The sequence below is a fragment of the Heliangelus exortis genome, chromosome 7 (assembly GCF_036169615.1).
Source record: "Heliangelus exortis chromosome 7, bHelExo1.hap1, whole genome shotgun sequence".
Taxonomy (NCBI): domain Eukaryota; kingdom Metazoa; phylum Chordata; class Aves; order Apodiformes; family Trochilidae; genus Heliangelus; species Heliangelus exortis.
This window is the reverse complement of record NC_092428.1, coordinates 12,046,800-12,074,151: the sequence shown is the minus strand read 5'-3', so window position 1 is coordinate 12,074,151 and position 27,352 is coordinate 12,046,800. Positions and strand designations below refer to the sequence as shown.

Genomic DNA, 27,352 nt, shown 5'->3' with positions numbered 1-27,352 from the left:
AGTTTTGTCCTTTTTTCAGAGTGGAAGCTTTGCATCTAATTCTTTAGTTTCTATGAGATGATGTTTTAGGTACCCTGTGATGGAAGCACACCTCACAAAGGAATGCAACCATGAAACATTTGAAAAAAGAATCTTCATGCTATAAACTATGGTAAGAAATTTTGAAGCATGTCTCAGCTGCTCATGAACAATTAATTAGCCCACATTCATAAAAACATTTGAAATCTAGGTCTGCTCAGATTACACATAACCATTTATTATGTTACTATTGCTATATCTGTGCAGTACTGGTTTACTTCCTCCATTATTAGAAAGCATCCTGAGAAAGTGCAGAATTACATGAGAACCAGAGCCCATATCTAGATGCATCTTAGAGGTCAATACAAGTCCAAATTAACTCCTTCAGCAAGGCTCTCATTTTGCATCTCTGCTTTGGTGCCTTCTGCATTAAAGATGCTGAATTTAACCTCCCTAATTTTCTCAGCTCCCCAGGGGTACTGCTTCCAAAAGTCTGCATCCCTTCTGCCTCTGCATTTCTGATGTGGGCAACAATTAACATGGGCTCACAGTAAGTGGGTATCAGCTGCCATTTCACTGCTTTTTGCAGCATCTCAGGACACTCCAGGATGAGCCACAGACCGAGACAGATCATCAAGGAGACCAGCTTTAACCTTGAGCTCTGGATGAGATATTGATAAGTAGGACAAAAGCCTTCTAACTCAGAGCCTTGGTCCCTCTCTTTGTGGTCGCCTCCTTGTTCTGTGTCCATGTTCCCACACTGCTGATGCTGCTACAGTCCATACCCATTTCTCTGAACTTCTCCCACTTTCCTGCCAATTCTCCCATCATATTTTCCCATGAAACAGAAGTAGGATACACTGAAAGGGTCTTCAGACATCACTCAGATGTCAGGGCTAGTAAATCAGCTTTTAAAATTTTATTTAAAGTGCAAAGGGAAGATTTAAAACTGTGCCAAGAAATAGAAGTGCTACATCTTAGACATGAAAGTATTTTAAATAACTATGTTACTGTGCCTTTGACTACTTAAGGTTTAAGTTTGTCATATGCTGTTGGGAGAAGGCATATCCTCTATCAGTTCAGCGGATACAGAATAAAAAAACATACAAACTTTTAGGATCACTACCCTTGGCTGCCTTTATCAACTCTGAAATAGAAACTGTAATTAGCAGACTAGGTACTAATTGAGAGCGATTGCTCTGATTGTAACTTGATTATGCTAATCAAGTAACAGCTTGGGAAAAAAGTAATATGATAGCTGATAGTAATTATCTTTCTCTTCTGCACAACTAATGCATGCATCATCAGCCTGTTGCTAACACCCTGCCATTACACAGGCACCACAGGCAGATTACACATTACACACGTGTCTCCATAGGCAGATGGAACACAGGCAATATTCAGGGTTGGTTCTAGTTTTGCTGGTCTTCTGCCTGTAACAAACACAACCCAGCCCTCTAAGGCAGCCTGAGGATTTCAGACATACTTCCCACAGATAAAGGTGTATGAATCCTGTAAACAGCACTGAGCCTCTCTTGCATCTGAACCTGAATGGAAGGACACAGTCTCTGGACTATAATTTACGCACTTATTTCATAGAAAAATTCAACATCTTTTTTTCATCCTCACCTTGAGCTGAATTTATTTATCCCCTTACTATTCTCAGTAGCCCTGCAAAACTCATTTCCTTCATTGTTTGGCTGTCTTGGACAAAGAGGCATTTGCAGTACTCAACACAATAAGCTTGAGGAATCCAACCAAGGCCAAATTTAGTCATTATACAAGAATAAATGCGAATTCTGCTATCAACTTTGAGCAGGGTGAGTTGAATAAACTGTCACATCCAGTATCCTCCTTCTTTGCTGGTGATCTATTTGTGACAGTACTATTTTAAAAGTAGTTTTTCTTAATGCTTTTCCAGAATTACCTTATCCCTGTTTTACCATGGTTCTGAGAAGGCACACATTACTCAACATTCACATAAATATCCCACACATACTGGTAAATCCTTATGGGTTTTTCTTAGATGCTCAGATTTTCTATAACAAGCACTACTTCTGCTGACTGCTTCTCATTTTTTCCTTCTGTTCCTGAGTTTAGGGATTCCACATTTTATTCCTTCTCTTTCTTTTTGTTTGGGCTTTTTGTGTGTGTGTGGACAGCTCCTGAATTTTGTATTTTTTCCCTTTGCCGATGTTCTCCCAAGATAAATACCTAAAAAAAGTCATAGTTACTTAGTGTTGTCTCCTACCAACTTCATCTCAAACGTTCCCTATATATACAATTAAAGGCAACTCAGTTTAAAATTAATTTTTGAGTAAAACAAATAAATATATCTAGATGGCAGCAAAACATGTACCAAATTTTGTGGTACACTTTTTCGGTGAAAGACATGCTATAGAGTCTGAGGAAGTGACAAAAAGATAAGGAAGAGACTCAAAATACTTCCACAAGAGACTCAAACTTCCCACATGAACACACATCTCAATTCCTTATTGCAGACCAAAATAACCCTTGTCTTTTAAATCAAAGCACATGACTCAATTTATCCCATCAATATAATGAAAATCCAGCAATAATTCCTATTAAAACCCACTAATAATGTTAACAGGGGAAAACCCCTCAAATTATAGAGTTAAGTGTATATTATAAAGCTGCACGCAGTGATTGTAACAAAAGGTGAGGTTCCAGGAGTTTCAAAAGAAATTTGTAAAGCCTTCAAGACCCCATTAAAATCTCAACTGGGAATAATTTGAGATCTGCTCTACTTCATGCAGACACTGGATTAAGCATCTGAGTGTAAAACTTAAATTTCACTATGGGTTTCCTTTTCTTTCCTCCCCCCAGTCCAAGCAGTTTACCAGGCAGGCTTTCTTCACACCATCAGCAGCTGTTACTCTGCAAGAGAAAATGATTTAACTGATCCCAGAACCACACAAACTGCACACAAGCCTGTGATCCTGTTGCTAGCATCAGTCAGCACTACACTCTCTAAAAAACAAAGTTTAAGACTCCACAGCTTTTAACAGATGGCAGGTCCTCCTATCCTACTGTTATTTGGTGCAAAAGTGAGACAACACCCACAGGCTCCTTCCTTTTTCCCTTCTTTCATTTCCATTCCCTCTCACAATACCACATGGACACACTTTTCTAATCTACTGTCATTTTCACTGGCTTTAATGCTAGGCAATATCACAAATAATTTTTAGCAGTATTGCAAAAAGATTCAAATTGTATTTGCTCATGATGGCTCCAGGCACATCACAACATCTATATAACATAGCCTTTTCCATGGATCATATCCCATTATTTCCATAACACCTTACTGGCTGCAAACCCCCATCCCTCAAATATGTTTCAGTGAGTTGTCAGCTGCATTTCAAAGCAATCAACCTGAGAATTGAATTAGGCACCTCAAAAACAACAGCTTACTATTACTCATCACCTTGGGAGAAGATATGCTTTGGACTTGTGAAAGCTGATCACTGTGCTCCACTCCCCTCTCCCAATAAAGAGGCTTTACATGGAGCAGACAAAACTTGCAGGATGCTCACAGTCAGCAGAATTGTTGCAATGGAAAGTGACAGCTATGAAAACAGAACTCAGAGAAATTACATGCAGGAACATGCTTGCTAAACCATATTGCAACTGCAGCATTAAAAAAACAAACAACCCCCCCCAAAAAAACGTGGAAGTATAAGCAAAGTGCAGCAACTTTCCTGCAGCTGTCTATTGTTCTGAAGCACAACTCTGAAGAACAAAGGTTTTTGTCTTTATTTACAAATAGAACCCATATTGCACAAGAAGGGGCAAAAATCCACTGTCTGGAATGTGACTATAGTTCCATTTGTTTTCATGAGGATCCACCACAGAAAGTCCCCAGCTTTATAGACCTAATCACAAACCTGTTCCACATGAGCTGGGCCCAAGATAAGACTCTACATTTCCTGCAAGCATGGAGAAGTCAAGAGAAAAATAGAAATCTGTAGAAAAAGGATGAGTGAGATGGTCACAGCTGAGATAATTCTATTTTTCACTTGCATTTAATGAGTCTGCAAATACCCGTATTTATAAATGAAAATAGAAAGAACACTTCAAGAAGCACAGGGGGCTTAGTTTTTAAATCACCATTTTTTAAAAAAAACTTTTTTTAACAGTATGAGGAGACACTGTTAATTATTTGGATATGATCAGACCAAGATGCTGCAGTTCATTAGCATTTTAAAGTTAAACATCATGTAGTAGGAAAACCAAACAAGTAAAATGTTCATTTAAGGACAGATTTTTCTGTTCATGCACACACCACAATATCTGTGTTTCAACTATTTCCTACTGTAAGTATTGCCATATCATCAGTTAATTTTCTGATGAAAATACTGGATTATTCTACATACAGAAGTTACCTGCTATCATGTAAAGATGCATACATTCAGTTAAGAGGTGTATGTTTTTTGTAAAGTAATATTTATTTTCAGTTTGATAAAATAAAACTCCACTTCCACGTGCTTTTTTTCTTAGTTTTCTTTAAAACATTAAGTGCACACATGGAAGATTTTGCCTGCTTGCAGAGGGAACGAGTGGGAGGGCAGTACACAAGTGAGCCTGGGCTACGAATGTCACAGTTGTGAAACATGTTATAAAGTCATTTGCCCTTAGAAGAAAATTTCACCTCTCCCCTCTTGCTGCATGCTGAAGGAAGGTGCTGGGCTAGATCTCAATGCATTAAGGTTTGCAGAGAAACTTATAAATGACAGAATAATTTCTCCAGTTACTCCGCAGGGTGAATGCATAAAACACATCATTTTAACAAGAATTACACAATTTCGTTTCCTCTCTTCTCACTTGAAACAGTTGCAAATTGGTGTTAACTGTAATATGTTTAAGCACCTGTCCTAAGAGAAACCATTTACACAGGCTGAGATACTGATAAGGAGAAGCTCAGCTTTCCTCAAAGCTGCAAAGAGCACTGCTACACAAACCACACTGCAGAGTTTGCAGGTTCATGCTGTTCCATTAATAATAGGGGCTTTTGCTTGTTTTTTAAGCTAAGTTTTTTAACTAAACCACACCAACAAACACAAGTTGTGTTTTTAGTTGTGGGATTTTCTCCCCTAGTGTTAGTTTTCAGCTACATCAGTGAGCTGTCCCTCAGCTGACACCTTTAAGGCTGATCATGTGCACTGCAAAAAAAAAATCTCTACAACCTGCATAATCTCACCTGATGGCACAGGAAGCAGAACAGAACTTAAAAGCTTAAAATCAGTATTATTTTCCTGCTCTAATACCAATGTAGACTGCAAAAATAACTTAAAAGTCTGCAGATGGATCCATGTGAGGCAAAGGTAATCCTTAAAGAATGGTCTCAATTTCACTGATGTGAGTGGCCAGTAACTATTAAAAATCCCATACAAATCCACAAAAAACATCCAGGATAGAGGCATTGCTTAAACTATGAGAACATATTAGAATGCACATAGCATTAAAAAAATGTTTTCCAATGAAGTCTTCTATCTGCCTACATGATTGGATCTCTAATTAAAGCCAAACAAAGAAGCCAAACAAAGAAATAAATTAAAAGACTGCTTGCTAATCTGCACCAGATTTTTCAAAGTTTTTCAGATGTATAAAATCAATAGTTTGAGTTGTAGATTTCACATTAAATCATAGGCTACAAAGCCATCAAAGTCATCCTATGGTCAACTTTGCACATTTCTCTCCCAAGTATCACAGAAAATGAGGGAAAGCTTTTCTAATTGTGTTTGCTCCAACACCCCAGAAAAACCCAAGAGCAATATTTCAAACAGAATAGGATTTTACTCAAAGGGAGAAGTGAGATGAACATTATCACCATTTCCCAAAATCAACCACCAAATTTTTTTAGATTCAGGATCTAAAAATCCAAGTCTGATATAAATACCTCAACTAGATTTACTGAAAAGGAAGTTCTTAGTAGCACATCCAAGCTTCTTACAACACAGAAACCATCAGATCATTAAACACATCCCATGAGACACAAATAAAGAAGTTTCAGAATTGCTCAGCTGGCCACATTTTTTGGCAGACTTCTCTATCTAAACACAGTCACTGGACAGTACCAAAGACTGCCTGCTGTTGGGAAAAACTGAGAGGTATCTGTGTTAATTTTTGAGATAAACAAATTTGAGAGCATTTACTTGCTCTGTTCCAAGTTATGTTCTGTGTTCAAATACCAGCACCTTTATTATTTAAAAAAAAAACCGAACCTAACATGTGCATAACCACACAGGCTCATGTTTATCTGATGTGATATTGCTAGGGTCCTGTTCTTTGACATAAACTACTGGAATAACATAATGAGGCTAAATAAGCATTAAAAATAAAGTTCTGTGACCAAGTTCTGTGACCAGCATTCTGTCAACCAGCATAGGGACAGGAAGAGAAGCATGCCCAGCTCACAGGAATTACAGACAGCCAAATCAGTCTGAATTCAATTTGTCAGCACAAAAAAGCAGCACTGCCTTACATGTCAGAAGTAAATTTTTTTAAAATGGTTTAGATAAATCAGCACAATCTGCTGCCAGTTTACGTGCAGGTTCTCTGAATCTCTCCTGGGACTACAAAAAACCTAACACTAGAATTCAAATCACAGATCTGTGAGCATTTCTTTGCTCGGGGTACTTCAATCACTTGCACAGCCCCTGGTGCTGCTCTCCTACCCTTGCTAAAAGTGCATACTGCACCAGCAAGTCTGTGGGCCATCCTGTTAAATAAAACTCCTTTGCATTATAGTGGTCCTACACGGTTGTGTTGGTGCAGTTGACTTGCTGGAGGTAGGGTAGAACAGGTAACACAGGTTGCTGGAAGAAATGCTGCTGCAGCCTTACCAGGAACAAAGAAGAGATGCTGTGACACAGTGAGACCCTTTCTGCAGGGTTCCTGTTGAAGAGCTGTGGTCCTCCTCTGGCCAAAGCATCTAATGCAGGTTCCCCTGCTGAGGCAAGCAGCTGCCCCACTCCCTCCAAGTCTGAAGACAAAAGGCAGCAGACTTTCTTCTTCCAACATTGTATCTTTCTTTTTTTCTGTTTTACTCTAAAACCTGTCAAATCAAAGTTTCTGCTTCCTATCAGAAGCAGGCAGCATTGACTGACAATAAAAGGAAAAATAACCTTTTAGCTAATATAAAGTCTATTTCATTCTCCTTTTCAAACCTCTCATGCTCACACTCATCACATTTAATCCTCACACTTCTCTGAGGGTCACTGGAATCAGTGTGGCAGCTTATCAGACATCTGGTAGGCTATCAATGTGTTCAACTAATAAGTGCAGAACAACTCCCTTATAAACACTCTAGATATAAAGAAAGACCAAAAAACAGTTTAGTTTGATGAAACACAGACTAGTTTTGTTTTTTTTTTTCTCCTGATGTGCAAATCCTGCTCTGGGACCCTTTTCACAAAAGTGCTCCCTAAGAAGGGGGGCTGTACCTGAGTGGAAAAAGGCAGAGAACATGTAACAACTTCAGCTGTTTTAAAGGCTGACTTAGTGGTTTCATCAGCAGCTGAACAGACAAGCTGTGCTGCTTCTCCTCTGCTCCCAGAGGTGTAGTGCCACCCCCTCCTGTCTGCCTTTCTCATGCTTGTCAGACCATTCCAAGACCTAATCCACTTCCTTGACCAAGCAAATCCGGCCCCATAGTTATATATATATAAACACACTTGCTCACTATTGGGTCAGACCAACTCAGAGGAGGGTAAAAAGCTCTGTGATGGAAGGCAAGAGGCAGTGGGAGGCAGGGACACCAACCATCCACTGACTCGTGCCAGTCACAGAGTCACAGGTGAAATTTGCAGCCAGAAGTGAAACCTCATCCTAACAGTGAGGCAACAGGTAAGGAGAGCTGCATTCTGTCCAGCAGCATCATACACTCAGCCTTCCCACGGGCCAGGACCCAGGGTTTCACTACAGAGCAAGACACTCTGTATTTCTGCAGCAGCACTGATAACCCAAAGGCCTCTGGGTCTCCTGGCATTGCCCAGTTTTATCTCCCACTGTCACAGCCTCACACAGGATGAGGATGGTCCCATGGCAAGTGAGTGACAGGTTTGTAAAGGACCACATTAATATCAACAGCTAGTCTCATGCAAAGCTAATAACTACTTGTATTTCCAGAAAGCACAAATATTTGCACAGTGTGACCGCAGCTCCTAAGGTCTGATAAGTAACTAACCCATCAGTGCACATGTTTACATTTTAGATATGTTAGGCAATGAGAGCAAACCCAAAGCCTGGATAAGCTCTGCTAAATTTGCTTGGAACTGGAACCACAAAATTCAGAATTTATCGTCATGCTATCCAAAAATAAATATATTTACTCAGCAAGAACTTGGGACTCATTAAAAATTATCAGTTATACTTTCCTACTTCATATTATAAAGCCTCCCTACGTAAAAAGGGTCTTATTTTACTTCTATCTCTTCATCAGCTTGTATTATTTAAAACATGTGGGACATTTACACAGATGGAAAAAAAAAATAGGTCAGGCTTGAAACAAAAGCCAAGCCATTCCGTTTTAATTAGCAAATTAAACACATGGAACTGTAATTTCAAAATCCAAATAAAGCAACTTAATGAAAACACACTGATAAAAACTACTGTAAATTGTTGCAATTTTTAATTGCTATGTTGCCAAATGTCTTACAAAAAGAGAACTGAGAAAAAAGTTTGTCAATCCGATTTGAAAATGCATGGAAAAAAGTCTAGATTACTTAGTGATCATACAGAATTTGGTATATAAATGCATAATTTTTCTAACATCAGCAGCCAATATAAATGTCCAGCATCTCTGAAATACTACTAGATGATGAACAGATGCAAAATCTAGTTCTTTCATTTGCAAAAAAACTGCTTTTAAGCAAATTTATTCCTTTTGACACTAAATTTACATTAGAAAACTCAGAAACATAGGTTCCTTTTCATTTTACCTTCTGCATAACCACAATATTTACTACCAAAATATGTGAAGCCCAAATAAGTGCACTAAATTTAATTTAGTTATTCAAGCTGAGTGTCCTAAACATCATTTGATTGTGGGCACTTATTGTAGTTCCAAACACATTGGAAGGAAAACCTTTCCCCTCCTGCCCCAATCCTATACTGGTACTCAACCATTTTAAAATCTTAGAAGTTTACTAACTTTAACAACCACATGTTACAGAAAGAAAGAAAAAAACAGAAAAGAAAGGGCTGGGGGGGGGGGGAAGGGGGGAGGAGAACAGAAAAGAAAAGCAGGGGGGAAAATGAAAGCATTGCAAAAAGAGGGCTTTTTTCTTGGTAATTCTACTGTAACTGCCAATAAATACAGGACACACAATTTCTGAATGCAAACCAACCAAATCCAATCTATGAAGAGTAATTTCATCAGATACCAGTACCAAAGAGCCTTAAAAACGCCTGTTTCACTCAACACCATTTCCACAACTTAAATAGTTTAAGAGATTAAAGCTTATGGAAGCTTATGACTTCCAGCAGTGTTAGTATTACTTCTGCCTCTGCTACTGCTAAATATGCAAACAGTAAGTCTATTTCTGTATGATAGCTGTAGAAGGTTGCACATGAAGATGAATAAATCTTAAAAGATTGGCCATTGGCAAGCCCCTTGCTTCCTTGCTCTCTTTCAGTTAAGAATTGATAAATGTTGGCAAAATTCAAATATAAACAAATAAATACAAGTAAACGGACAAAAATACTTTTTATATTTAAATGCAGACATACACATATGTATGTGTATTATTTTTATTATGTGTACATTATATTTTATATATATTATTATATATATTTAATACACGCAAATTTTAAAAGGTGTGTATATACACTAACTTCTACATTAATCTAAGTTTGGCTTTACACTCATAAAAGAAGTAATTCTGGAACAGTCATTTACCACACAATCCATTTAAAATTATAAGTTGCCAAAGACTTCGTTTTGTCTCCTCCCAAATGTATACAGCTTCACAATAATACTCATCTAAAAGGTCCAAGAATAGAAAAAGACACAAGCGGTGTTGGAGGAAATAATTTTGATCTGTAGAGGTCAGATGTTTGGTGTGAATTTGGGAGCTTAACATCGGGTTTGAAACCCGCCCCGGTGTTCCCAGGGCTCGTAGCAGGGGTGAGAGATGAGATGAGAGACGAGCGGAGCTCCCTCGCTTCCCGGCCGGGCCCCTGTGTGTAGATTCCATGTGACACTGTGTCCCGGGGAAAAGAGGGAGAGAAAACCGGAAAGAGGGCGGAGAATGACTTCCGGGGGAACTTTGTAGTTTTTCCACGGGAGGATTCCTGTTAAACTTTCCCCAACTACTGCGAATTCTATTTTGGGGAAGACTTGCTTTGTGAATGAATCCTGCCAGCGAGTACAACATTGTAAGTCATTTGTATCTGTGTCTTAGTTGTTGGGATGGTGTAATAAAACTGTTCCTGATAGGTTTATAAGGAGCTTGTATTTGTGATTTCTTGCTAAATCTCAGACCGAACTGAAACACAAACTAATAAATTGGCCTAACAAAAGCTTTAGTCTGCAGAGCTTCATGTATTAAATCGGAAATTTTTCCACTCAACATAAAATTTTAAAATAATTTAAAAATTATTTCAAAATCTTAGCTCTCTGAATATCATGTAAATAAATGAAAATTACTTTCAAAAAGCTTGGGAGATGAAAGAAAACCTCCCTGAGGCAGGCTGTGATTTTCCCTGTGAGAAATCTTCATTCTCAGCATCAGTGACCTTTGGGTCACGCGAGGAAGCAGATCTGACTCCCAGCATGGTACCCACCCCCTGCTGCTGACAAAGGAACAAAAGCAGGATAATGTCACAGAAGAGGGGAGAGGACTTTACCACAGGTCCCCACAGCTAACCACCTTAAGCTTAACATGAAATTACATTTTAAATCCCAAGGGTGGACTCAGCTCTCTGACATGCAACCAACATACAGATATAGAGATGTACCCTGACCCTCTGTAAGTCAAAAAGGATCTGAAATCTATACCACGTTCAGGCACTGAAACACAGTCCTTGCACACTTCTCTCTCCCTCACTTCTTAGCCTACAGAAACAGTAGTAAAAGAGGCAATAGCTTGGACACCAAGGAACTCGAGGGAATGGGGTGTGGGAAGTGGTGAAAATGGTATGAGACTGACAAATCCGAACAGCAGCTGTGAGCCTCTAATCTCTCACAAACCATGGGAGCAGAACTGAACCTTGATAAGAAGCACTGTGCAGCTGCAATGTATCAGTTCTGATGCATTTGCACAAAGGGGAACTTGTACAAGGAGAGACTGCTACGTAACAAAGGAAAAGTACAAGAGGACACGCAGGAGGGGAGGCTCGGGGCCGGGGAGGGGATGTGGAAAAGCTCGACTATAAATGTAACTGAGTGAGCTAATAAACTTTGATCCAGATTGTCTCAGTGAATCTGGGTCTGTGGCTTAATACACCACAAATGGTGCCTGAACAGGGACATAAAAAGAGAGAAGCAGCTCTGCTCTACACCAGGGACATAGATCAGCTGAACTCGAGGGACTGCTGGTGCGCGCCGTCGATCACCTCACTGCAGGACAGGAGGTAAGCAGCCAAAAACAAAATGGGGAATCATTAGCACTGAGCCAAAAGATGTTCTGACCCTGCACATATTGGGAAAACAAGGTCAGAATTTAGCACAGATTTGAAGTGCCTGCTTTTATGGGCTAAAGAAAAGGAGCCCTCCCTGGATACAAAGAATGTGGGACAAATGTGAAATGTGGGACAAAATTGGGGTCCAATTGTGGGTTCAAGCCACTCAAAGTGGTAAAACTGCTACCACACTGCTGGAACCAGCAGTATTCTCTTTGGCATATTCTCTTTGACACTTTAAAAGCTGTGTGGGCTCTAAGCCCTTCAGGAGCGATTGCCCCATGGTGTCAGAACAGTTAACTTACCACAGACTGAGGAGACCACAGCTGTGAAACGTGCTGATACCAGCCTCACTAACCCTGTTCAGGCACAGGATCAGTCTGTCCCATCAGTGCCTCTGGGGAAGCTTTTGAATGACTCTTTTGACCCAGGGACGATAGACCCGGAGCGGGAACCGGACTTTTTTTCCCCCTGACTCCCATGATTGCTGGGCTGGGATACAGCAGAAAGGCCAAGAGTTTGGTATCTCACAAGGCTCTCCCGTGATGTGCTGTCACAATCAGCAAAATCCTAGATGGGAGCCTCTCAGTGATGAGGCCATAAGAGAAGTGTGGAGAGTGGTTAAAGAGAACAGATTAGCTGCCCCCTTTACAATGAACGTGTTAGAGGGAATTGCACATTCCTCTTTTCTTACTCCTTATGACCGGAGAGCTCTTTCTTGTGTGATCATGACCCCCATGCCGTTTAGGATTTTTACCACAGAATGTCAAGAACTTTAGGTCCCAGAAGCTCTGGACAACATTGAACTGCCTCAGGGGAACCCCCTGAGCTGTGCAGACACATAATCCTTAATTGGTGAGGGATGCTTTCAAGCACCCTCAACACAAGCCACTATCCCACCTGAGGGGCTTGTTCAGCTTGCCAGATTAACCCTGAAGGCTATCCATGAAGTCCCAGAGGCAGGATCTCCACTTCCTTCTTCTATCAATATAAGGCAGGGGGTGGATGAGTCCTTTGTGAAATTTTAGATCATCTGAAAGAAGGGATTAAGAAACAAATAGATAACAAGGAGGCCCATGATCTGCTCTTTAAACAGCTTGCAGTCAAGAATGCTAATGGTGACTGTCAGAAAATATTGAGACCCTGGAAAGTCCAGAATCCTACTATAACTGAAATGATGAAAGCCTGCCAGAACGTGGGGTCTACTCCACACAACACAGCTCTGCTTGCTGAAGCTTTTGTGGCTTTGAATTTTCAACAAGGTCCAGGTCCCTGCTATGCCTGTGGGAAACAAGATCATTTTAAACATGAATGCCCCTCTGCAAAAGATAACAAAATGAAAAAGGGTCCTGATATATGTCCCCACTGCAGGAGAGAAAAGCATTTGATAAGGATGGCAACCCCCTCCCTCCTCTGGGAAGCTGGGGGGAGAGAGCGACAGGGGGGATCACACAATGACACCAACAGCTCCTCAACCAGCACTTCCAATGCAAGCCACTGTGCCAGCACAGCCAGGAGCACAGGAGTGGCTCTGGACACCAGGACCACAGTCGAATTAAATCGCACCGAGGTGCAGATTGTTCCCATTGGTGTTTGTGGACCTTTAGGGAACGGCATGAGCACTTTCTTAATGGGATGATCTTCTGTTAGTAAGCAAGGTCTATTTGTGCTTTCTGGACTGATTGATTCTGATTTTACTGGTGAAATACAGAAAATGCTTTGGACCCATAGCCCTCCTTGTACTGTGCCAGCAGGTGAAAAGATCACCCAGCTTATATAGTTTTGGGCTTGCCCATCGAGAACGGCTTCTAAAAACAGAGGAGAAGGCAGTTTTGAGTCCACTGGAATTCCTCAGATATACTGGGTGCAGCAACTGCACCATCAAAGGCTGACATTGCAAATTTTGCCATTCTCTGACTACACATATGATCTCTCTTACTGGCATCCTAGATAGTGGTGTGGTGTTACTGTAATTGCCTCAGCAGAATGGTCTCTTTTCTGGCCACTGGTGCAGGCTAATGCAGCACTTGCGGGGGTTGGTGGCACCACGTCCCCTTCAGCAAAGCAAAGATCTGCTTTTGATTTATGGACCTGAAGGACATACCACTACAGTCAAACCATATCTGCACCTTTACCCTGCACCTTATGGGGCAGAGACTGCCTTGGACAAAAGAATTTGAAACTGGGGACAGATTTTTAATAGGGGCTGCTGGTATGCAGCACACTCCAGCCCTGACATGATGACTGACTGCCCAGTTTGGGTGGACCAGTGGCCCCTATCAAAGGAGAAGCTGCATCATCTCCAGACTTTGGTTTCTGAGCAATTACATGTAGGGCACAAGGGTTCCACAAGCCCTTGGAATACCCCAGTATTCGTTATTAAAAAGAAAAGTGGGAAATGGATGCTGCTACAGGATCTGTGCTGCATTAACACTGTAACAGAACCCATGGGAGTGCTGCAGCCTGGATTACCTTCCCCCACAATGATACCACAGGACTGGTCACTAGTAATCATAGACCTACAAGACTGCTTTTTTACAATACCCTGGAATCCTCATGATGGTCTGCATTTTGCCTTTCCTGTTCCCTCCCCTAAAAGCCTTGGCCCCTCATGATTGTTAACACTGGACAATCCTGCCTCAAGACATGCGCGACAGTCCCACCATCTGTCAATGGTTTGTTGCCAAGGCAGTTGCCCCAATACGAGACCAGTTTCCATGTACTCTCATTTATGATTAGATGGACGATACCCCACCAGCAGCTAAAGAGTGACACCAAGTGGGTGATGTTCTTGCAGCAGTTACCACTGAAGTAAAAACAGCGGGACTCCATGTAGTGCCTGAAAAAATTCAAAACATGGCTCCGTGGCAATATCTTGGTTGGAGGATACAAAACCAAACTATCACTCTGCAGAAAAAACTTACAGCAAACGTGCAAACTCTTAATAACCTTCAGAGACTGTTAGGAGTCATTAACTGGATTGGGCCTCTTTTAGGGATCACCACCAAAGATATGCATCCTCTGTTTTCATTGTTAAAAGGCCACCCAGATTTAGCATCGCCCCCATCTCTGACTCACAAAGCACGACAGGCTCTCAACAAGATCTCTGGAGCTGTTTCAGCTCAACAAGCTCATCGTGTTGTTGAAGGAACACCTGTTTTGCTTTTTGTTTTTTCATCATGATTCCAGCCTTTTGGGTTGCTAGGGCAATGGGTCTCATAGAATGAAAACCCCTTAATTACCCCAGAATGGGTCTTTTTGCCGCATCAGTTTGCAAAGACTGTTGTTACCAGACATGAACTCGTAGCCAATGTGATAGAGCAAGGTCGCTCCTGGTTGCTGTTTCCAACGGGCTGTGACCCTGCCACTGTTTTCCTCCCTCTAGCAGCAGATTGAGGGCTCTTACAGTCATGTCTTTCATTCCAAGTCGCAGATTTCAACAGATGCTTTAGTATTCCTTTCCCTCATCACCATTTTTTTTAATCCCAGGTTTTAGTGCCTACCTTAGATCTCAACGTCAGTCCTATTCCACTACCACAGGCCTTAACCTGATTTACAGATGGGTCAGGCAGAATTGGAAAATCAGTCATCATCTGGAGGGACAAGCAGGGACATTGGCAGAATGATACTCAAAGAGTGCCTGGCTCCTCCCAGACAGTAGAACTGGTGGCAGTTGTGAGGTGTTTCAGGTATTTTTCACAATTTATGTTGTTACTGACTCTGCCTTCGTAGCCAGTATTGTTACTAGACTGGAAGGTGCTAATCTTAAGGCAGTCATTAATCCTCATCTTTTTGCTTTACTGAAGGAGTTCCAGTACTTTTTAAACCATCGTATCACTCCTTATTTTGTGGTTCATGTCTGTTCTCATACTAACCTTCCTGGCCCTGTAACTGAAGGCAATAAAATTGCTGGCCTTTTAGCAGCTACAGTTCAGGTGCCAGACTTACTTCAACAAGCATGCCTGCCTCACAAGTTTTATCATCAGAGTGCCAGTGTGCTCAAGCACTCCTTTCATGTCACTCTGGAGCAGGCTCATCAAATTGTCACTGCATGTCCTGATTGTCAACTCTTACAGCCCTTACCACATTAAGGCACTAATCTGCGAGGTTTAAACCCCTTACAAACACCAACAGACGTCACACGTATCATGAACTTTGGTTGTCTAAAATACAGTCATGTTTCCATTGATACCTTTTCAGCCTGTATCTTTGCATCTGCTCATACTGGAGAAAAATCTCATGATGTTAAGAAGTATTTTTTAGCCACCTTTGCGATGCTTGGTGCTCCAGCACAAATCAAAAGAGGCAATGGGCCAGCATAAAAATCAAAAGTTATTCTTGAAGTTTTTCAGCAATGGGGTATCACACATGTCACTGGAACCCCTGACTCCGACTGGGCAAGCCATTATTGAACAAGTACACAGCAATTTAAAAGCCATGTTAACAAAACAAAAAAAGGAAAGCCTGGGATATATCCCCTAGAAACACTTACAAAAAGTGCTCTGTTTTAAACTTTTTAAACGAAGCAGAAGATGATGTGACCCCAATAGAACAACACTTTGGAAAGATGCAAAGCATACAGCAAGGGAAAGCTTATGTTAAAACTTGAGACCATAATACTCATTTATGGGAAGGACCATTCCCTCTAATAACCTGGGGACAAGGATATACTTGTGTTTCCAGAGATTCTGGACTTTACTGCATTCCAGCAAGATGGGTGAGACCAGCATCACCTCCTGTCTCATCATCATCATCACCCTTGCAATGGAAGGACTAACATTCCTTTGGCCATCTGTGCAGCCCAAGGAGAATGTTTGGGTAACCCTGGCCAGTGTAATCAGACAGGATGTTTTGTGCTTGTCAGTAGCCACACCAGCAAACCCTTTCAATAAATGTTTGGTGGGCCTCCCTACAGACAACTGGACTGTGCTCCAACCCCAGTCCCTCTTCCCTTTTAAGCATGGTAAACCTACTGACACCTGGAAAATCTGGGCACCCCATCTGCCTTTTAGCACAATAGAGCCTCAGGAAATTGATTTGTTAGGCTCAGTTAAAATGGATTATTGTTTTTTTTAATTATATAGGCAAAAATCAACCTTTAGTTCCAGATGTTCATTCAACATTGCTTATATATGGAAATGCAACTGTGTGGTTTAACTACAGCTATAATTTTTTGCTCTTCTAACACTCAGTGTGTTACCTAGAGGTATCATTCTGATCTGCAGCGACCATGTGTGGCCTTATATTCCTTCTTATCTGAGTGGGGGACCTTGCAGCTTAGGTCTTTTGATAAACACCAAATATTTCTATGCTTTTAAATTAAATGTGAATTCAGCATTTCCACAGGGCAAAACAATCTATCCACGCTTCAGGCTGACTGTAAGGATACAGTTACCTTTTGGAATCCTGCTGAAGTCACCACCACTTCATTTTTTACTCCTGTGGTTGCTGCCACACAAGATTTAACAACCTTAACTTGCTTAGGCTCTTGGCTCATCAAGCAAACTAATGCAACATCAAATGCTCTTTCTGCTTGGTTGCTTGATGTAAATTCAGTAAGACAGAATACTTTACAAAATCATGCAGCCATTGATTTTTTACTTCTTGCTCATGACCATGGCTGTGAGGATTTTGATGGCTTATGTTGTATGAACCTGTCAAATAATTCTGAATTGGTGCATAGAAGTATTCAAACATTAAAGCATCTTTCTTACTCAAAAACTTAAGGTTGAAGATGACTGGAACCCTTTTGCACGGTTGTTTCCCAGTTTAGGAGCATGGCTGAAAAAGATCATTGTGTTGGAAGGGAGTTTTTTATTAGTTTTTGTCTTCTGCTCTGTATCCCATGTGTAGTTAGGCTTATGCAAACTCTTATCACCTGAGCCCTCCAGCAAGTGATGTTGGCAAGTTTACAAAACAAAGGGGGAGATGTGGGAAGTGGTGAAAATGGTATGAAACTGACAAATCTGAACAGCAGCTGTGAGCCTCTAATCTCACAAACCATGGGAGCAGAACTGAACCTTGGTAAAAAGCAATGTGCAGCTGCAATGTATCAATTCTGATGTATTTGCACAAAGGAGAGGTTGCTACATAACAAAGGAGAAGAGGACATGCAGGAGAGGGTGCTTGGGGTGAGGGGGGGGAGTGGCTTGGAAAAACTCGACTATAAATGTAACTGAGTGAGCTAAGAAACTTCTGTCCAGATTGTCTCAGTGAATCTGGGTCTGTGCCTTAATACACCACAATGGGGAGCCTGTTGGCTGAGATGAATTAGCAATTGGGTGGAAATCTGGAAGCCTGTCTCACACAGGTTATAGACAGAGAGAGGAAGAGAAACGGGGAGAAGGGGAAAAAGAGACAAAACTTGCTGGGTTTGTTGAGATATTTTGATAATCCTGCAGTTACACAGAAGACTTAGAAAAGTATGTAGGGAAAAGAATTGACTGTTCTAGCACCCCAAGACCAAGTGAAATGAACACCTTAACTCGTCTTCTGAAGGGGACATGCCCACGTTTTGGACATGAAAGGATCTAATTATCTCAAGAAAAACAGTTTGTAAAGACATCAACTCTTACTGAGGAAGACCTTGAGATGCAGACTAGAGGATCCTTTGGAAGACTCTGAGAAAGGAATACTTTGCACTATCTTCACTTCTGTTCCCAGGACATTCACTATCAACCACTGGTATAAAAGATATTGGACAGGATGGGCCAGACCCAGCCCCACAGTCTTATACCCCAATAATCACACCACTGAGCAATCAGACAGACACCTCATTATGTACATCCCCACATGCCTGTACTAGTCTGGACTGCTGAGGTTTCCAATCTGCTTTGAATTGAGCTGACTGAACTTAAACACCCTGAGAGTCACCCATGACTGCAAACATCTCCAAGCAATACTGTGTGAAACATTTTTGTAATAAGCCTGACAAAATCTGAGGTGATGTTACTCCTTGTAGACTGGGAAACCATCATAGCTGTTATACATCACTCTACTCTTACCTTCTAATGCTTGCAAAGCTGTGCTTCAGTTAGTGAACAGTCAATGTTTTGCTTAAGTTTATTGGATCGTTACATAGCATAACAGCACACGTGCTACAAAAGGGAAAATATCAGATTCCGAAAAGGATGTCTATACATTTACCCTGCTCATATCATTCAGCATCTGAAGTTTCTGAAAGAGCATTCACTAAACATGAAAATTCAGTGGGGATATCATTACTTTCCATGGTAAAGGGACTGAGAGAGCTTATAAATCAGAGAGCTTATAAAAAAGTAATAGCAGAGAAGTCCTGCTTTTACAGGATATTTACCTCTTTAGGCACAAAACTTAAAATAAGAGGTGGCAATGAAAATACTTCTCTTCTTTACCATGATCAGACACCAATCTTCCCTTTGCTACCATAAGATGCTGTGCTGCAGTTAAATGTCCTTCTGCCATCTATCCTCCTTTACCTCTCTGCCCTTCTCCTCCACACTGTCCTCTTCTTTCTTCTCATACAGGTGTCCTGGTTACTAGGAGATAACTTCAGATAGACTCTGGCAGCTCACTCTAACCACATCCCTCTAGTGCTCCAAGACCTTTAAAGAGACAGCTTCCAAACCACACTCACATATTTAAATACATTAAAATCCAATATACAGCAGAGCACAAGGAGCCAAGCATTAAAGTCAGCTCTTCATCTTTCAAGCACTGGTGATTTCTACAATCCAGAAAACCCACAAATTTTACAGTGTCTGCTTCAGGAGCTGGTAGCAGAGCAGCAACAAGCTTTGTCTGACCAGAATAGGCTCAAACCACGTGGATGCCCCAATGCTGCAAGAGGAGTTATTAGCCAGATACAGAATGTCTTTGGTAAAACATTGTAGCAGAGGTGTTAAACCCACAGCCCAGAGTACTTCAAATGGCTCTGCCAGATCAGCACAGGCCTGGCTGGGCTTCCTGGCTCAGCATCAGCCCTCAGAGCTGCCTCTGGAAGAGCTCTGTCAAGATCTCTGCTCCGTAAATCCTCAGTGACTGTTCTGCAAGGATCAAGTCTCATGTCAAGTACACCTAACCTATTCACAGTCTTGGCAGCAACTCAGCCAAACCATCTCCCCCCAGAAACAACACTGCTGGAGCATGCTGTCAGGGGACACTGCACAGAGCCAGCATGGGTGTGTGGCATTCAGCAGCCTGACTGCAGAGAAAAGTGGGCCCTGGAAGTCTCACACCTGAGACATCACACCTAAAGTAGTAAAACTGTCCAGGCATGAAATTATACTTCTTTCTCAGCACCAAAATGCTCTTTCTAAGCCTCCATGGCACTGTCAACACATTCCCCACAATAAATCACCAAAGGGTAACTGTGATTTACTCATGTTTGGGGTTACAACCCCCAGGGGACAGCCAGGAACAGCATGGAGGGACTGAGAGGCTTTCATCTTACCAACTAGAGACCAGAGTTCTGATGTGGACTTTTTTCTCCCCTGCACTTTGTATGACTTTAGGCTTACTGAAATGCCCAAGGGATTTTCCCCCTGGCACAGTTGGTATTCAGGTATTACTCTCTGGGTCATCCCTACTGCAGAGATACCAAGGGCAGCACTGACATGTCAATAAAGATTTAGCCACATGGAATTCACCACATGGGGAGCAGGTGAAGACTTTGTTTGATTCAAAACCCATTTCCAAGTTACAGAAAGACAACTCCTTTTTCAGAAGTCAACAAAAAAATAAAGATCAGATTAAAAACTAACTTATATATTGAGATATTTTTTCTATCAAGGTACTAACACTTGTGCACTACACATATGGCCTTGAAAGTACCCACCTACCATTTTCAGATTTACCATATTCTGGCATAAATCACCTGCTGAGTGTATCTTTGCTACACAAAATGGTCATTTGGCATTTTAGGATCGATACCTGCAGTTTTGAGATTTGAACTTACTGTTTACAATGTCACCTTGCAGCTGAAGAATCTGTGGAACAGGCATTGTGAGAATAACTATATCAAACTGTTCTGGTGGTCCTGTTTTCCTGGAGACTTCCCATTTCCCATCTCTGAGAGAGATGTGAGTTACATGCTGTTCATAGAAGATATCTGCACCTGCTTGGAAAAAGAAGTTAAATACAAGCAACAGTGGATTCCACAAAGAAAATGCAGAGTAGTTTCCCTTTGTAACTGGATGACTTGCAAACTGCAAAGCATAAAGATGATCTTTGGGCCAAGTTTCACAAGTTTCACAGGTTGAATCAATTTAACAGCCTGTTAAATAGGGGATCCTCATAACCTGAAAAGATCACATCACTCCCCTGTGCTGGTATTGATCTGACTCCTATCTGACATACTCTCTTTGTTAGGTTAGTTTAATGTCATTTTAGTGAGCTGAACTAATTCAGAATAATATGCAAAGAGCATAGGAGGCAGCACAGGATAAATGACCAAAGCACATCCCCAGAAGCTGAAAAAAGAGCACTGCCCCTTTTAGCACTTCTCATGTATTGGAAGACCAGAGCGCAGTTAATAATTTGCAAGACTAGTATCCAAAAGGAGATAATTAAAAAAGACAAAAACAATTACATGAAAGAAGCAAACCTTGACTGCTCATAAAGGTAACATTTTTTAAACCAGAGTTAAATTAGTCACTAAACTGCAAGTGGTTCTGCCACTTAGCACCTAATGAAGTAGTTACACAGTTTAAACCAGCAGATAATCTCCAATCTTTGCTAAAGGACATTCAACACAAGCTTATGTGCTGCATAAGGGTTCATTTCTATGAGACACAGGATGGAGCTCACAACTACATTCCCAGGTGCTCCCTTAAACAGCAGTTAACAAAAATACAATCTCATGAAAAAAACACTCAAACACTCATTTCATTCAAGTTGCAATTCAGTCTCCCTTCAGCCACGATTTCACTCCCACTACATTGTCTCTGTCTTAACTGTTAGGTCTGACTTTCATATGCTAAAGTCAAGGGTGTAAATATAAGCTTGGCCCCTGATCCTATAGCCACTATACTTGTATAGAGATTTTTATATGCCAGCAGTGCAGCTGAAGTCAGCAAAGCACTTGCAGGACTTGGAAACACATAGAGCTTGCAGACATGTTTATCCACCTAAGCAGCTTCCAGACATACATTAAACAAACAAGGAACTTGAATACACTCATCAGAGATTTAAAACAGTTCAAGAATGCCACCAAAACCATAATTACAACCTTTCATTTCATACAAAGGCATCTAAAACATTACCTGACTGTTTTAAGTAATACTTGACAACAGAGGAGATGCCCTGGGGAGCCACGTAATTGCATGAGCCTTCTTTCACCACCATTCCTTCAACAGGGCCAGTCAGTGGTTTCAAGATGCCATGGGACACAAGTTCCTCATAGAAGCTTAAATGGAGCAAATGACACAGAGATGAAAATACACCGAATGAAACCAAAAGCAGCCGTCACTATTTTTCACAATTCAAGTTAGGACTGACCAGACTTTTGAACTTAGGGAACAGTTTTTAATCACTCCATACAACCTGTGTTTCAAGCCAGGCTATGCACAGGCAGGAGCCATGGCTATAAAAGGACAAACCACCTTGCTGTCCTACTGGCCTCTGATGTGACAAGGTAACCCCCTGGTGTCTGTAACAAAAACTGGACTATGGCCGAGTCATATATGACAGTTACTTCAAGCTCTGAGTACCATTACAAACTGCATTCCCACCGTGGAGTGCAGGAATATTCCAGCATCTGGATGCAGGTGCATGAAACACACCTGCCTGATTGCCACACAAATCTTGTGGTTTTCCATCTCTGTTACATCACCAGCCCCTTCCCAGCATACAGTGCATTAACCCCGTGTCCGCAGCAAGCCCAAGCAGGCCCTGCCAACACGATACCCCCTGTTCCCGCAGTCAGCTACTGAGGTGTCCTGTCCCCACCAAGGAAAGCCACGTCAGTCTTTTCTTTCAGACCTAACGTCCCTGTCACCTGCACAGCGTTTAGGTGACTGGGGTTCACGTCGCTGGGCTGTGCCTGCCTGCCTTTCCCGTGTGCTGGGTGGATGTGCACCACGGGTGGAAACTTTCGAGCTGTGACACCTGCGGAGAGGGTCAAAAGGGGACAGAAGACGGGTCCCAGGATAAGGGCGGACCTCGGGGGGTCTGCCCGGACGTGGCAGGGGGCCCAGGGGCGGAGCCTCCCCTCAGCCGCGGGCGGGGCGGGACGGGGCTCACCTGAGGCGGGGCCCCGCATGCTCGGGATCGAGTGTGACGTACTGTGCGCCCAGGTCTGCGGTGCAGGCGGCGTCCCACGGGCTGCGGGTCGTGCTCATGCGGCCCCCTGCGGAACAGTCAGTCGGGAACAGTCACCCGGGAACAGCCAGACGGGAACACCCAGCTGGGAACTGCCAGTCGGGAACTCCCAGCCGGGAACAGTCAGTCGGGAACAGCCAGTGGGGAAGAGTCAGTCGGGAACAGCCAGCCGGGTACACCCAGCCGGGAATAGCCAGTCGGGAACAACTAGCCGGGAATAATCAGCCAGGAACAACCAGTCAGGAACAGCCAGCCGGGTACACCCCGCCGGGAACACCCATTCAGCGACCACCGCACCCCCCACCGCGCGCGGAGCCCACCTGACCTGCGCCGCGCGCCTTGTCCCAGAGGGTGACGCGCTCCCGCAGCGCCCCCCGCAGCTGCGCCGCGCAGGCGCCCCCCGTCAGCCCCGCGCCCACCACCAGCACGCGCGACATGACCCGCGCCGCCAGCCCCGCCCACGGGAGGTGCGGGTGCGTCCCGGCGAACACGGACACGGACACGGCACACGCGGGAGCGCCCGCACAGCCGCACGCCCTGCGCATGCGTGTGTGCGATTACACAGGGGGAGGGTCAAAGAGGCGGGGACACCTGTGTGCGGGTACAGGCGGGCGTGTGCACGGAGGTTCCTGTTGTGGGCACGTGTGTGCTCACGGACACCCCTCCACGCACAGAGCTGCACGCACACAGCTCTGCACACACGTGCACACACGCACTCCTCTGCACGCACACCTCCCCATGCCGATGCGGGAATGTAAAACTTGACTGTGGCATTTTGTTATAGAAAGGTGTTGAAGTACAACTCCACTGTGTCCTCTTGGATGGATGACTAACACAGAACTATCAGCCAGCATCCTGTACGTTGAGATAACAATGCACAGGTCCCCAGCGCACATCGGCAGTGCTGTGAGGCTGTCATCAGTAAGACGTCTTTTATTGTATGTTCTGTTGTTGGGAAAGGGTAGTTGTGGCTGACAAAGCTGCGTGCCAGACTGTACCACCTCCTGAGTAAGCAGGTTGTCTCTCGGCTGACTGGCAAACGCCTCCCTGTGTAAAAGAATGGCAAACAGGTTCTTGCTACAGGTCCTGGAAGAGCAAGTCTCAGCTGGAGAGCTCAACGAGGGGAGTCCATCCCTGGAGAAGCAGAACAGGACGAAGCCATAAGCAGCCTGATCTGGTTGGACTGACTTTGAGACTTGCTGGAGACCAGAGGCCTTTAGGGCTCTGTCCAACCTCAACTCCATACCAGTCTGAGAAGGGCTAAAGAGCAGAAGCACAACAGGAGAAGTGCCCCAACTGTTGATTCACACACAGGGGTGTTGTGGCAGCTCACCTGCCACAGGGGCTGTTGAAGCCCATTTCTCAAGCCTGTTATGGTCCCTCTCCCATATGTACTTCTCCATTCACAAACAGCAAATCTAGGAGTGCATGTTTCGTGGTTGGCTCACTGAGTACCTGTGACAGGTGTTACCTCAGTGACAAGGAGTTATCTCCTACAAACTTCAAAAATTTCCAAAACCTGCTTGTCTCAGCAGCACAGTATTCCCAATTGATTTCTGAGAAGTTGAAATCTCCCATAAGGACAAGGGCCTCATACCTGTGGGTATGAGAGGGTTAGGAGAGGTTTCTATGCTGAGACCTTCTTCCACCCCTCTTTATCCCCCGTGACACTGCCTTCCTCCTGGCCCAAAAGAGATCCAGGACTTGCCTTCACAGTGGCCAAGATGAATTGTCTTGAGTGATGACAGATGGCATCACAGATGCATAATAGATGGCTCTATTGATCCATCTCCTCAGGCTCTCACATTCCCCTCAGCCTTCTCACCACCTCCTGCAGCCTGGCCACCAAGCAGAGCAGTTTCTCAGTCTGGTCACACCTCCTGCAGTCTTGCTTGCAATCAGTGTTCCTCCCTTCACACACCGCACAGCTGGAAACCTGGGTGGTGACATGCTCTGACAGGAGCTCTGTTTGTGTGGCTGCATTGTTGTGCCAGGTGTTAGAAGCTCAGGAGAAGCAGAGGACACTGCTTTTTGCCAGCTGGTCACTTTGCTGCCACTCTTGCTGGTGTTCCTCACGCTGTTCCTGCATCCCTTGCAATCACACTGCTCAAGCATCTGATGTGACCTGGCTTTTACCAAAACAAACTGAACCTGGCTATAGGTGTGTCCCTGAAGGTTATCCCCAAAGATCATTCCTCATGCATCTTTCAAAAAGTTGCATTCCAATCCCAGTTTCAAAAGGTATCAAAATCTTGCAAAAATTTGGGGAAGATGTAGGAAATTCAAAATGTACAAATAACAAAATTTCTGGAAAACATGTTTAAAACTCAAGCAGCTCCAAAGCTCCCATGTTTCTACTCTGCCATGCAGGCTGGTAGTCAGCAACATCTTCAAATAGTTCCTTGAACACTGAATGCTCTGCTTCACTGGTGCACAGCCAGGCAAAAGCCAACATCCCTGGTACTGTGCATATAAACCCACATGTGGTGGCTGTTTGGGCCCATCAAGATCCAGTACTAACAGCAGAACCAATGAGAAAGTAGCCCAATGCTTCACCTTGTGGTTGTTTTCAGGTAATTCTCTCCTCTTCAGTGGGTTGTTACAAAAGGAAAACAAAATAAATTAAAAGAAATGAAATGAAATGAAATGAAATGAAATGAAATGAAATAAAATAACTTCTAAAACCAATGGCATAAGGTTACTTCTGTTAGAATGACAGGCTGAGAGAGTTGGGGTTGTTCAGCCTGGAGAAGGCTTCAGGGAGACCTTAGAGCATCTACCAGTACCTGGAGGGGCCACAGGAAAGCTGGGGAGCCATTTGCAAGGGCATTGAGAGATAGTACAAGGGGCAATGGTTTCAAACTGAAAGAGTGGAGATTCAGATGAGATCTTAGGAAGAAATTCTTTGCTCTGAGGGTGATGAGATGCTGTCCCAGGCTGCCCAGAGAAGCTGTGACTGTCTCCTTCCTAGAAGTGTTCAAGGCCACGTTGGATGGAGCTTGGAGCAACCCAGTCTATGGAAGGTGTCCTTGCTGAGGGAAGGAGGGTTGGCACTAGATGATCTTTAAAGTCTCTTCCAACCCAAACCATTCCTTGAACCTATGATTCTTTGAATAAGCTTAGGTTTTAAGCTTGGAATTCTTTCTTTTTATCCCAATTTTGTAGATGGGTTTTGGTTTTAATTACTTTTAGGCAGATAAGGGAAATATCTCAGTTCTCCAGTAAGGACCTACACTTTCCAGGATGGTAGCCTTGGTTGAGCTGTGGTGTTGAGGCTGACACCACCTCCCTTGTTATGTGTTTAGCACCAAGTGTTGCCCAGAGAAGTCCATGGCATAATTCCCCCTGAATTCCAGATCATTCCAGGTGGTCCCAGCCTGAATTCACCAGTGCTGCCAGAGAGGTGGGGAGCATCCCTGGGGCTGCAGCTGTGGTGACAGTGAGATCCTGGCTGGCACTGGTGCAGAGAGGGGTGAGGGGATGGAGAGACATGTTACTGGGGATTAAAACAAGTATCATCTTTGCTTGCAGCTAGATGTTTAGAGTGTGGCCACTCTGGGCCCTGGTTTGCTTTTTGTTCAGCAGAAGTAGCTGAGACACCAGAGCCTCAAGCCACACTGAGCTGCTGTTGGACTCTGGTTAAACTGCTGCCTGGAAAAGTACTGAACAGAAATTAACAGAGTGAAAAAGCACACACACACACCCTGACAGTGACACAACACATCGGGACAGGAGGAGAGCCAGCTGGAGCCAGAATTCAAGGAGCTATAATTACAGATGCAAATAATAAAGGGACCATTTTACCTGTAGACAGCAGGAGACCAAAGAATTCCAGGTGTAGATGAAACAACTGGTGAAGTTCAGGGCACATGCAAAAGAGAGGAGATCCCTATTGCCTCAGGAAAAGGTGTTTAAGGTAAACAGGATGAATGCACATCGTGTGGACAGACTGTGAGGCCTTAAAGGGCACAGGCACAATATGGGCAGGGCTCCTTTCTGGAGGCACCTGTTCAAGATGCAATAAACCAACTTGGTGATACAGAACCAAGAGTCTGAAGTCTTTACACCCAGAAGCTAAGACTGGTTCCAGCCACACCAAAACTCCTCCCTGAAAAGGGGTTCAGAAGGCAAGCAGGTCCAGTCGGAACCTCACGACTTGGCAGAAGCATCCTACTAGACTTCTTTAACAGCATCTACATCCTGGTAGTGCACAAAGCCTCAGTAGATGTGCTGGATTCTCTATGGAGGCTGCATCCCACAGGAAGAGCTGTGTCATGCTCAGAGTCTCTGGGAACACCTTGCTGAAGGCTCAGCTCCTGCTGCTCTGCTGTCTTTTCATCGGACTTAAGTTCTAGGGTGACATGGCCCAGACTTGCTGCAAGGACCAAGAGTG

The 27,352-nt window shown here is 43.3% G+C and overlaps 1 protein-coding gene across 5 annotated transcripts in view; it reads right to left on the bottom strand.

Annotated features, from left to right (window-relative positions):
- RNLS (renalase, FAD dependent amine oxidase) overlaps window positions 1–23,506 on the bottom strand; it is a 78,328-nt gene extending 54,822 nt beyond the window's left edge. For 2 of the 5 annotated variants that reach the window (XM_071748898.1, XM_071748897.1), the window contains exons 1-4: window positions 23,285–23,506; window positions 22,882–22,987; window positions 21,903–22,045; window positions 20,597–20,755 (exon numbers count right to left, since the gene is read on the bottom strand). In XM_071748898.1, the coding sequence (XP_071604999.1) occupies window positions 20,597–20,755; window positions 21,903–22,045; window positions 22,882–22,987; window positions 23,285–23,504 (628 nt within the window). In that variant the 5' untranslated portion in view covers window positions 23,505–23,506. Of the gene's footprint in view, window positions 1–20,596; window positions 20,759–21,902; window positions 22,046–22,881; window positions 22,988–23,279 lie in introns of all 5 variants that reach the window. The other 3 variants (XM_071748900.1, XM_071748899.1, XM_071748901.1) reach the window with 3 other exon arrangements.
- Window positions 23,507–27,352: the final 3,846 nt, after the last annotated feature.